This window comes from Jatropha curcas, chromosome 2, assembly GCF_041381405.1.
Source record: "Jatropha curcas cultivar XTBG-Jc1 chromosome 2, XTBG_Jcur_1.0, whole genome shotgun sequence".
Taxonomy (NCBI): Eukaryota; Viridiplantae; Streptophyta; class Magnoliopsida; order Malpighiales; family Euphorbiaceae; genus Jatropha; species Jatropha curcas.
Genome location: NC_143152.1, coordinates 8460811 through 8473650, shown reverse-complemented (window position 1 = coordinate 8473650; position 12840 = coordinate 8460811). Strand labels below are relative to the sequence as shown.

At 32.0% G+C, this 12840-nt stretch overlaps 1 protein-coding gene across 1 annotated transcript; it reads left to right on the top strand.

The window, feature by feature from the left end:
* Positions 1-10603: 10603 nt before the first annotated feature.
* Positions 10604-12556, top strand: LOC105629521 (cytochrome P450 94C1). Its single transcript, XM_012211129.3, has one exon. It carries the CDS (start codon positions 10604-10606, stop codon positions 12149-12151), a length of 1548 nt encoding a protein of 515 aa, XP_012066519.1. The 3' UTR covers positions 12152-12556.
* The last annotated feature ends 284 nt before the right edge of the window (positions 12557-12840 follow it).

Sequence of the window (12840 nt, the reverse complement as noted above, 5' to 3'; positions counted from 1 at the left end):
ACTTTTTGTTGTAATACCACCCTAAATTATAATTAGGACTTAAATTGTAAATAAAAATAGGTTCACTCTTGACCTTGGACTTAGATTAACTTAATACATTTTCGTGAATGAAGGAGTTTGGTTAATAATAGTAAAGATAATCTCGATTATTATTTTTAATATTTTTAAATTCTTTCATTTATTGATAATAAGTAATATTTAAAAATTAATTATTTGATACATAAACTCTTTTTTTAAAAAATATAATTATTATTATGTTTTGATTTTAATATAAATTTTAAAATGATTATAAAATCTAAAGCAAAGCTACTATCAATTTGTTTGACTTGTAAATTAGTAATATTTTTTTATCGAAATAGAATATAAGATGTAATTATTTATATATATATTTTTAAAAAGCATTCATGTATAAAAATAAATTAAATTTTAAATATTATTTATTATCAACTAAAGAAACAAATTAAAAATAATAGAGATTGTCCTTACTATTAACTCAAACTCCTTCACTCACATAAATGTATTAAATTAATCCAAGCCCAAAGTCAAGAGTAAACTCATTTCTTATTTACAATTTAAGTCCTAATTATAATTTAGGGTGCTATTGCAATAAAATTTCAAAGTTCAGGGTGAAATTGGTAAAAAGGTCAATTTGGAGTGAAATTGCAACAAAAGGTTCAAGTTCAAGGTGAAATTCGCAAAAAGGTCAAATCAGAGTGAAATTGCAACAAAACCTAAAGTTGAGAGTGAAATAATATATTAAGCCAATATGCTTCAAGATAAATAAAACAAAAATAAAAACTTTTTTTTTTTTGAACTTAAAATATAAACTATTTACACAGTTGTGTACAAGCAAAAAATACTACTACCTCTGTTCCATAATACTTGTCACATTTGAAATTTTACATCCCTTAAGAAAATCATTAAATTAAATTTAACATTTTTTTATTTTTTATTGGTCTCTCGTATGCTCTCTGAGCATGTTCTTTATTATGTGTTTAGCCACTTTTTAAACCCTAATCGATGTTTCTTTTTGTCCTCTGATCTTTTGTTTCTCAGGATCCACGATTGCAAGACATGTCTATCGACGATGCACAGGACGAGGCTATGCTAGTAGGAAACGTGGTAGTGAGGGAAACAGCTAAGTATGAGTTTTGCCTTGAGGGTATGTTCCTTACGTTAAATACCATCAACTTTAACACCATGAAAACTACATTTGCGAATCTCTAGCACCCTCTGGGAGGGGTAGGTATAACGGAACTTGGTGCGAAGCGATACCTTTTTAGGTTTTACAATGATGTTGATATGGAGCGATTTATGGAAGGTTCTCCATGGAATTTCATAAACACTTGTTGTTATGGCACAAGCTAGTGGAAGGTGAGGATCCTTTCTTGGTCCCGTTGGTAAAGGTTGAGTTTTGGGTATAGGTGCATGACTTACCCAAAGGTTTTATGCAGGAACCCATTGCTTGGAGTTTGGGGAATTTTGTTGGGGAGTTTGTAGAATATGATACTAAGGTGCTCATGACAACTGCTTCGACTTTCATGAGGATTAGGGTTCAGATAGATACCTGTTGACCTCTCCAACAAAAGAAAAAACTTATGGTACCTAGTGGAGATGTGTTTTTTTTTTTATTTTATTTTGATATAAAAGAATAACTACCTTCTGCTTCTTGTATGGTCGCCTGAGGCACATTGATAGTTTCTGTTAGATTCGGCTTAATCGGAGAAAAGAAGATATCTGCCTTGAGTGGGATAATAGCATAAGGATTCCTCCTCGCAGGCAGACCCAACGATTGAATGTTTGGTTGCATGATATGGAAGGAGATTCTATTTCCTTTTCAAGTACATATATGTCTAGCATGGTCAACTCCAATAATCTCGGGTTTTAAAAGTCTATGAATTTAGGGATTCTTTTATAGGACAATTCACTCAAAAAAATGGGAACCATGGGTAATCAAGTATGATGGATGTGGAAAGAAATGGGCCAGGCCTAGAAGAAAAGGTAGTGAGTCAGCTTGAAAATAAGGCCTTAGCAAAAGCAGTAGATGGCAAAAAAAAAGTCCCAAGAAACTCAACAAATTGGCTTCCATCGTTTCTAACTCTAAGGATTCAACGACAGCTTCCTCTCACCCCTTTTCGGCTGATCTTGAACTGAGCATTATGAAAAGCTTGTGTTGGAACTGTCAAGGCCTCAGTCAACCTCACTCAGTTAGGTTACTCGAGGAAATTACCTTGAGATGTAGATCAGGTGTGGTTTTTCTGATTGAAACTTTGGCTCATTAAGAAAACGTGGTTCAGGTTCATCGAACATTGGGTTTTGATAGCAGTTTTGTTCTTGATTGGATTGGAAGGGGAGGTGGTCTAGCAGTTTTGTGGAAGACTCACGTGGATATCCAAATATAGGGTTTTTCTAATAACTTCATAGGCTGTGTTTTTATGGTGGTTGGTATATTGAGAAAGGTGACCCGCTTTTGTGGATTCCCTGAATGTCATAGGCGAAGAAAATTGTGGAACTTCTAAGAGCGCTGGCTTGTCAGGATATGAAGCCGTGGTTATGTCTCAGTAATTTTAATGACCTATTAAGGGAGGATAAGAAGTTGGGAGGAGAACCCTAGTCTCGTTTTTTTTTATAAAGGGTTTTTAACAAGTTGTTAGCGATTGTGGGTTGATAGAAGTTCCATTGAGCGGATCCAGGTTTACATGGGTTCGAAGAAGAAATAATCAAACCTCGAACCAAGAATGGCTGGACCATTGCTTCGCGAACCAGGAGTGGCTGGATTTCTTTCCATTCTCTCACTTCCAGACTCTTATCGTTCTAGTGTCAGATCATAAACCTTTATTTTTCCAATCGGTGCATAATGAGAATCGATTGGGAATTAGGAGTTTTTATTTCAATAATTCATGGCTTCTTGAGCCGGATATTGAGGAGATGGTGCGATGAGGATGAAGTAACAGTCAAGGTATTTCGGTTGTGGTGAAAAACTAAGCTTGCGCTCAACTTCTTTGTAAATAGGGCCGAAATAGAAATCGGGATCAGAGGAAACAAAAGCATATTATAAGCAAATTGCTAAAAGATAGTGAAGAAGACGTGTCCAATGTGGATTACTTTGAACTAAGGCGGGAGTGGAATATTTTATCGGAGCAAGAGGACATCAAATATAGACAACAAGCTAAGGAGTTCTGGATGTAGTATGGAGATCACAATGCAAAGTTCTTCCATGGTTACATTAATGGCAGGAGGCAAATAAAAAAAATTTTTAGTTTTGCAGAATATCGCTAGTACGTGGGTGGAGTAACGGGCCGCCATGCATGCAATTATTAAGACTATTTTAATAATCTTTATGTTGGTAATGAAAGTAACACTAATAAAATCATTCGGTTAGTAAAGAAAAAGGTTACTAGTGCAGATAATCATTTATTGTCAAGGCCATTTACTGATGAAGATTTCAAGGAAGTAGTCTTTCAAATGCATTCCGATAAATCTTTAGGGCTAGACAAGTTGAATTCGACATTCTATCAAAAATTCTGGCATGTGGTGGGAAGAGATATTTCAAAGGGGTGTTGTTAGTGGTTGGATAGAGGTATTTTTCCTAACTCCCTTTCTGATACTCTTGTAGTCCTTATCCCTAAGCAAAATACATGTGTGTCTTTGAAAGATTGTAGGCCTATAGCTCTTTGTAACATTTTATATAAAATTTTGTCGAAAACATTAGCTAATAGGCTTAAGCTAGTTCTCCCTCAAGTTATTTCTAAGAGTGGTCGACTTTTATCCCCGGTAGAGTTATCCAAGATAATGTCCTTTTAGTGTTTGAGCTTTTACATAATATGAAGAGGAGACTTAGGGGAGGGGTAGGTGTCTGTGCACTCGAAGTGGATATCACGAAAGCTTATGATAGAGTTAGTTGGAATTTCTTAAGGGACATGATGATAGGGTTAGGGTTTCATGATAAGTGGGTATATTGGATGATGTTGTGTGTGACTGATGTCAAATATTATGTTTAACGTAATGGGGAGGTAGGGGGTCCTATTATTCCTGAGAAAGGGCTTAGACAGGGAGACTCATTGTCTCCATATCTTTATCTAATGTGTGTGGAAGGGTTGTCCTTGCTGTTTAGGAAAGCTGAAGAGAAAGGGAGGGTTCATGGTGTCCGAGCAGGGTTAGATATCCTGGAGTTTCCCATCTCCTTTTCGCAAATGATTCTTTCTTTTACTTCAATGCGTCGTATAGGAAGGGGCAAAATGTGAAAAACATTTTGATTGAGTATGAGAGAGTGTCAGGGCAGGCAGTTAATTTTTCCAAAATCAAGTATTATGTTTAGTCCTAATGTGGAAAGAGGGTTGGAGTCTGTGTCTAATATTATGGATATTCATTACTAGTTAGGGGGGAGCAGATATCTAGGATTACCTTCACTCGTGGGCAAGAATAAAAAGCAAGTGTTTAGCTACTTACAAGAAAGGTTGTGGGATAGGTACACTCTTGGAACAATAAGCAATTATCGAGGGCGGAGAGAAATTCTTCTCAAATCTGTAGCACAGATAATTCCTTCATACTACATGAGTTTTTTTTTTTTTTTTTTTTTTGTTACTTGTGTCTTTTTGTGATGAGCTACAGAAAATTATGAACTCTTATTCTTGGGAGAGTAGGCAAGGGGGTATAAAAGTATTCATTGGTACTCTTGGGATAGGATGTGTCATAGTAAAAGGGATGGGGGCATAAAATTTAGAGATCTCCATAGTTTTAATATAGTGATTCTGGATAAACAGGGGTGGCATTTAATTACTCGACCCAATACTCTTCTTTCTAGAACCTTCAAAACTAAATATTATCTGGATAGAGATTTTTTATCAGCATCATTAGGGAGAAATCCCAGTTTCACTTGGAAGAGTGTCTTATTATTTAGGGATGTATTAAAAAATAGAGTGAGGTGGAGAGTGAAAAATGGTGAGAGGATAAATATATTTGGATTTGTGGATACCGAATGAGAATACTTTTATGGTGGAGGATGAGATTCATTTTATTGACCCAAGCTTGAGAGTATGTGATATTGTGAGTGAGGATAGGAGAAGGTGGGACTTTAGCAAAATAGTAGAGATGTTTAGCTCCAAGGATATCCAAGCTATTCTTAATATTCCTTTGGATTTGGGCAATAGGGAGGATAGATTGACATGGCATTATGATAAGAAGGGGTGTATAGTGTGAGGTTGAGGTTCTTCCTTGCTCTTAAAATTTTAGGAAGGGGAGGTGAGAGAATGGAGGGAGAGTATTGGAGGAAAATATGGCATTTAAAAATTCCACTAAAAATGAGGGACTTTGACTGGGTTATGAGGGGTATCCTACCAATGAAGGTTAGATTGACAAAGAGGGGGCTAAATATTGATAAAAATTGTCATTATTGTGATGCGGATGAAGACGTGGACCACGTGTTGGTAAGATGTGGTAAAGCTATAGAGGTACGGAGGAGAAGAGGCGTACTTTGTCCTACTACAGGGGTGCCTTTCTCACAATTTCTAAAGCATTTATTGGCTAATAACAATGATGAGAACATATAAGTGGTGGTCTGTATTGCTTGGCAGTTATGACACGATAGAAATGAAGCAGTATGGTCCTATGTCCATCATGATCCGGTGGCCACTCCGGCTATGTCCATGAAGAAGCTTCGAAAGTGGAAGGATGCTACTGTGGAGCTACAAAGCAGGCATCAAATACCCTTACATGGCTCATTCAATATTTCAACTTGGGGAATGGTGAATCTGACAGGTTGGCAGAGTTTTGTTGATGGGGCAGTGTTTATGGACCTCCATATGGTAGGGTTTGGCTGTGTTTTTGAGCTTGCAGAGGGCAATTTTGTTCAAGCATTATCGGGGTTCTTTGATTTGTGTACAGACCCATTATTGGTAGGAGCTTTGGCATTGTGTACATGCTTAACTTGGTTACACTACCATCATCTTTCACCCAGGTGCATTTACACATATTGTCGATCACTTTTATTTGCTTTAAATTCTTCTACTTTACACTTCTTTGAGTTGGGTTTAATTATAAATGATTATAGGAATTTGTTATCATCTAGGCCAAATATGGCTATTCGATGGATTACGAGACAAGCTAACATAGGGGCTCATATATTAGCCGGGGCCTTCTATTCTCATGCTCTTTCCAGGTGTGGGACATTATACCACATTGTTTATTTCACCTTTATAAGTAATGCAAGTTTGGTTTGTTTGCTTTCAAAAAAAAAATCATTAAATTTATTTAAATTATAATAAATTATTGAGTAAATTGACTGTATTATCCTTAATTTAATACTAATTCTCTATGAAAACTATTAAATTGAAGTAATAATTATTAGTAATATATAAAGAGTAAATATGAAAAAAAAAATTATTACTCTTTGAAACCACAAATGTGACAAATATTTTGGAACAAACTATTTTCTCAAATGTGACAAGTATTATGTAACAGAGATAGTACTACCGTATGTCAACCTCTTAACATAAATACCATAGCGGTAATAATTAAATAAAAATAAATATGTTCTCTTCCTATAAATTCCAAGAAACAGTGACCACAATGAAAAATAAAATTAGAGCCAATAAATAAAATAACACGTGCTTTTTGGGTAGAGAAAGGATCCGCTTCAAAATAAATAAATATTATTTTTTATAGGAAGAGTCGAAACTAACATTGTAACATGGCATGTCTCCCATCCGAGGGGACCATTTATTTACCTTACCTACCTTTTAATGTACTTATTAATTATTTCTTACCAAAAATATTAGATCTTCTCTTGAAAAGAAAAATCCACTCATCAGTTGTCACTTTCACGCAAAAATTAAGGAAAATAAATATTTTCCTAATTTATCTTTAATATTGCATTAACCGCATTTTCTTCACTTAAAGCCAATTATGTTATTCTCTATTCATCCAATAAAATTAATTAATAACTCAAAAATCAAAAGTAAAGGATTATGAGTAAAATTTTTTAGAAGAAATAATGATTAAGGTGATATATATCCGATATATGTGTACTATATATTATATTGCCTGCATTTTGCATTGTCTGGATTTACATAGATAAGTAAAACATATGCAGCGATTTTTTTTAAATGAGCACTACTTATACATCTTGCAGTGTAGTTTAATACCTACACAGTCGGAATTTTTTTTTTTTTTTTTTTTGACAGGCCTATTGTTTTTCTTATATAATCGTGATATGATTTTCAATTACTGAATATTTAAGTTAAAACTGAAATCATTCAGTTAAGGTTTGAAATGGGCATAATATTTTAAGTTGTGTGCTGTAGTTTGAAGAAAATTATAGAAATCATGCAGGGAACTAAAATTGCGCCCATAAAATGATTTTTTCATGCATTTTTTAATGAAAGTGGAAAGAAAAAGAGATAAAAATATTGCTTTGTAAATATAGTCACATTCAATGCACTTTGCCACTATCTTAATATTTTCACATATCAATGCAATAAGAGAATCTATATAAAGAGTAATATGGACTAAAGAATTTGATTTTTTTTACCAAAATTAATAATTTTGTCCAAATAAAAGGGTCACCCTAAATAGAAAGTTTGTCTAAATAAATAAAACAAAGGAAGTATATCCTTAGAAAATAATTTTCAAAAATATATACAATTAAAAAACATTTTTCAAATAATTTAGTTTCGTTATAATATTAAAGCCCATTCAGCAATAACATTCAATATAACTTTTACTTTATCATTTATAGTACTCAATGATATAATGTTTACATTAGTGTTTACAGTTTGAAATAGCAACAGATTTAATAGTGAACTACAATAAGTGCGCATTATCAAATATTATTCCACTTAAAGTTTGATAAATGCTAATAGAATGGTTAAAAGCTATAGATAATAAATACTAAAATCGCAAAAGTTGGTCCAACAAAACCGAAGAGTTAGTTAAAAGTTATTAATATTCTAATAAATTATAAAAATATTTAAAATTATAAGAACTTCATATTCTAAAAATTTATTGACATAAAAAATATATAGAAATAATTTTTTTTAGAATACAATTAAAAGACTGTCCATAGACATCAAACACAATTTACAATCAGCAACTCCACAAAAAAAATATCTAACGATTAGTGGAATAGTCAGAAATGACTAGTGATGATAAGATTATGTGGATAATAGTGAGTATTGATAATTGATATATTAATATATGTGAAGTTATAATTTTTATTTTTTAATTATAATAATTTAATAATATTTAGAAAAAAATTTTATTCTTTTAAAAAATGAAGTTCAATACAAAATTACTTACATGTAATTTTTTATTAACCAATTTTACTAAGTATAAAAAACATTTGGAAAGCCTCAAAAATATTCTTCAAGAAAATATTTATCAGAAATAAAGGAGCCTTAACTTTTTCCTAGATACTTAATTTTCGTGTATCTTTAAATTTCATCTAAATATTTATCATTTCAATTTTATTTTGGCTCATATACTAATTTGTATAAATATTAAGGGAGTTACATTTTAATTTAAATTTTAAAAAATAAACACAAAGGAGAACAGGTTGACCACAAATGGCCGCCCGCAAAAGAAGTAAAAGAGAGCTTTTAAATTTTGTGGGAAAGAGTGAGGGGAGCTAGAGTTGTCGCTCTTCAGAAAGTTATGCAGAGAATAATTTAGAATAAAAAATTCATTTGCCTTTACTTTATAAAATATACTTGATATAATAACTTTAAATGAAAATAATAAATAATAATTTAATAACTAAATATATACTTTTTAACTTAACTAATTGGTTCACACAGTTTAGTTGTACGTTTTGAATAGAAATATATATTTTAGCAATTATAAAATCGAATTTGAGTTTATCTAAAACTGCCTTAATTCCGTCAATCAATTGAATCATCAGGTTTAATTATTAAACCCAAGTTGAATCGAATAGATTATTTACGATAGATTAATTAAAATTTTAATTGATTGACCTAATTATAATCATAGAATTAGGGTGAAAGCTAATGAATTCTTGATAGTAAAAATTTTTATCTTAGGATAAAGGGCAATTGTTATCAACAAGGTGTTTTTTTTTTTTTTTTTTTTTTTTTTTTTAAATATTGAAGAAGGTAGATTCGAACCTGAATTTATGAGAATATAAAATATTAATTGAGATGATTAGCGATCTCAATTTCTAAGAACACAAATTCGATCCCTCAATTCGCAATTTACTTGGAAAGGCAGAAATTTTTACGGTCTAGAGAAAACAAAATGCCAATTGTTGTGGTCCTTTTGAGACAGAATTAACATCTGAAGTAACAACTTATCTTCTCTTAAAGGCCACTCATCTGTTCTGCATTTATTTTTCTTGTTTTAACATTTTTTTTTCACTTATATATATATATATATATATATATATATATATATAAAAGAAAAAATCACTTGTTGGTAGGGATAAGAAAAAAAGCACGTGGGTCAATTTTCGCTTAGAAATTAATTGGTTCCAATTTTTTTTTACATTTATCAAATATAAATTGTTTTTACTTAAGTTAGGTGCTTTGAATATACGTTTTTATTTTTCAATTCTAGAGTACTACAAAGGGTATCTAATTTGTTTTTTGCATTAAAAAACAGTTTGGATAGTTGTATTTATATAGTTTTTATTATAATAATTTTAAAAATTGAAAAACTTTAAAATATGGAGATCTTTGTTCTTTGGTCATTTTATCACACGGGTTCTTTCATGTTAAATTATAGTTGTATTTATTTACTCCACTGCTTCTGATTTTATTCCTTTACTCACATAAGGTTTCTTTTTTCTTTTTTTTTTTTTTTTTTTCCTCTCTCTTCTGAACTCCTTTTATCACAACTTTTGTCGAATTGGATAGGACAATAACTCTCCTTTAAATAAAGAAATTAGTACTCCTACAAGTTTGTATTATATGGCAAGGAACTATTAAATTAATTATTATTTTTTTTTTTATTTATGAACTAAACTGTAAATATCATATTATATTTATTAAAAGTATTTTGATAAATCTGTCATCTTTAAAAATTTTTGATAAATGAAAACAATATAAAAATTAATTATATATATAATTCATGATAAGTGACTAAGTAATAGAACAGAATTGAATTTAATGGACAATTCCAAAAAAAAAATTATTTATGGAAAGAGACTGTCTTAAACTCCAAAATATGTATAAGGTCCGATGGAATTTAATTAAAAAGGAAGGCATGAAAGTGTAGTCATTTTTATTCTCTCTAATTAAACTCCACCGCACCTTTATGTCATCTAAATCTAAATCGATAGGACAGTGATTATTGTTATAATATCTTTTTATATGTAATTTCACTCTCAAACATTCAATTGATTTCAAATATTTACACCCTTTAAAAAAGAAGAAAAAAAAACAAAAAAACAAATAAACAGAGAATACCACTACAAAACTTTTTAAGAGGATAATAAATAATAATGATAATAAAAAAATGAGAATCCTGTATACATAACAGATACTTTCTTTCATTTAAGTTTATCCCATTGGTTTCTTGTTCCCTGACTGTCAATCCCACATCCTCTCATTTTCTCCTTTGTTATAACTTTCCCTTTTATTTTTCATTTTTAATGGAGCTTGGAGCTTCTTCTTGGCTTTTTGAAACTCTCCAATCCATCTATTTCTTTCTCATACTAGCTTTTATCACTTTCTTCCTTTTTGCTTTCTTTCTTTACTTGGTTAGATTAAAACTTTGGTGCAACTGTGAGGTATGTGATGCTTATCTCACTTTAAGTTGGACAAAGCAATTCGTCAACCTTTGCGATTGGTATGCTCATCTTTTGAAAAACTCTCCTTCAAAAACAATCCATATTCATGTTCTTGGTAACATCATAACAGCCAATCCAGAAAACGTTGAATATATACTCAAAACAAGATTTGAGAATTACCCAAAAGGGAAACCTTTCTCCACTATTTTGGGTGACTTTTTAGGTCAAGGTATTTTCAACGTTGACGGCGATTTATGGAGGTTTCAAAGAAAAATGGCGAGCCTGGAGCTTGACAGATTCTCAATAAGATCATACGCATTCGACATCATTCGTTTTGAGATTGAAGATCGCCTTATTCCACTTCTAAAGTCAATTTCAATCAAAGAAGATAGAGTTATAGACTTGCAAGACGTGTTTCGAAGATTTTCATTTGATAGTATCTGTAGATTTTCCTTTGGTATTGATCCAAGATGTTTGGAGATTACTTTACCCATATCGGATTTCGCTGTTGCTTTCGACTTAGCTTCGAAATTATCAGCTGAAAGAGCCATGACTGTTTCTCCACTTATTTGGAAGATCAAAAGGATGTTTAATTTAGGTACTGAGAAGAAAATGAAAGAAGCTATAAAGCTTATTAATATTTTAGCACAAGAAGTTATAAGGCAAAGGCGGAAAATGGGATTTCTATCTCAGAAGGATCTCTTATCTCGTTTTATGCATACTGTAAATGATGATACTTACTTGCGAGATATTGTTATAAGTTTCCTTTTAGCTGGCCGTGACACGGTGGCTTCTGCCTTGACAAGCTTCTTTTGGCTACTAGCTAACTATCCGCAAGTAAGATTAGCCATTTTAGATGAAGCAGATAAAGTTCTTGGTCTGAATCAAGAACTCAAAAGCTTCCAACAATTGCGAGATCTTCATTATCTACAAGCAGCAGTTTATGAAAGTATGAGATTATATCCTCCCATTCAATTTGATTCCAAATTCTGTGAAGAAGATGATTTTTTACCAGATGGGACTTTTGTTAAGAAAGGAACCAGGGTTACTTACCATCCTTACGCAATGGGAAGGATCGAAGAAATATGGGGTCAAGATTGTTTAGAATTCAAGCCAGAAAGGTGGTTACGAGATGATGGTATTTTCTTCCCTGAAAACCCTTTTAAGTATCCAGTTTTTCAAGCTGGTCTACGAGTATGTTTAGGTAAAGAAATGGCTTTATTAGAACTAAAGTGTGTGGCTATTTCCTTACTTCGACGATTTCATTTCGATTTAATCACCACCACATACCACACGCCACGATTCTCTCCAGGTCTCACTGCCACCTTTAGCGGTGGGCTCCCAGTTCTGGTTCGAGAGGCAGTAACTATTTTTCCTCCTCATGATCATAGTAATCAATCAGATAGTTGATTATATGCATGTATTTATACTGGGTTTATACTTGTATATGTCCATTTTCCATTGGTTGTGTAGTTGTGGATATTGATTGGAGCAGATTCATATCTACCAAATCCAAAGAAGAAGACATGATCACTAAATGGCTTTGTATGTTTAAGCACCATACCCATAATGTCGGTTGGTGTTGGCAGAATTAGGAATTTATTTTCACGTGTTCAATTTTCTTTTTGGTTTTATGCAAATGTGTGGATATGTGTATATTCTTTCTGTATTGGAGTACAGTTGCTTTCATGTATATAGGGCACAACACCACAAAAAGCTCCATTTTTTTTTTTTTTTTCTTCTGCAATCCTCTACTGAAAGTTGTTCAGACCTATGTTTAGTTGATTTGATCAAGTACATGTATGTTCAGCTTTATTGTTCTTGCATTGCTTTTTAAGGAATAAATTTGGTGGATATGATTTTAAGCTAGAAATTAAAACTTTGTCAGTTGTGTGTTTCCTTCCTTTTTGTGTTATTTATCTTCATTTACTTTTGGTAATTATTACATTTCACTTTAGCTAATTAATATGTTGGCGGATTCAGGATTAGACTTCAGGTGATCATTTCCATTCTCTATCTTCCCTCCCCTTTTCCCTATACCTAAGAGGAAAAACATAAACTAATGTGTTTTTTAGTCTTTTAGAGATTGGAAATCCTAA

Coding starts and splice junctions, on each gene's coding strand:
- LOC105629521 (XM_012211129.3), top strand. CDS start 10,604: ATGGAGCTTGGAGCTTCTTCTTGGCTTTTTGAAACTCTCCAATCCATC.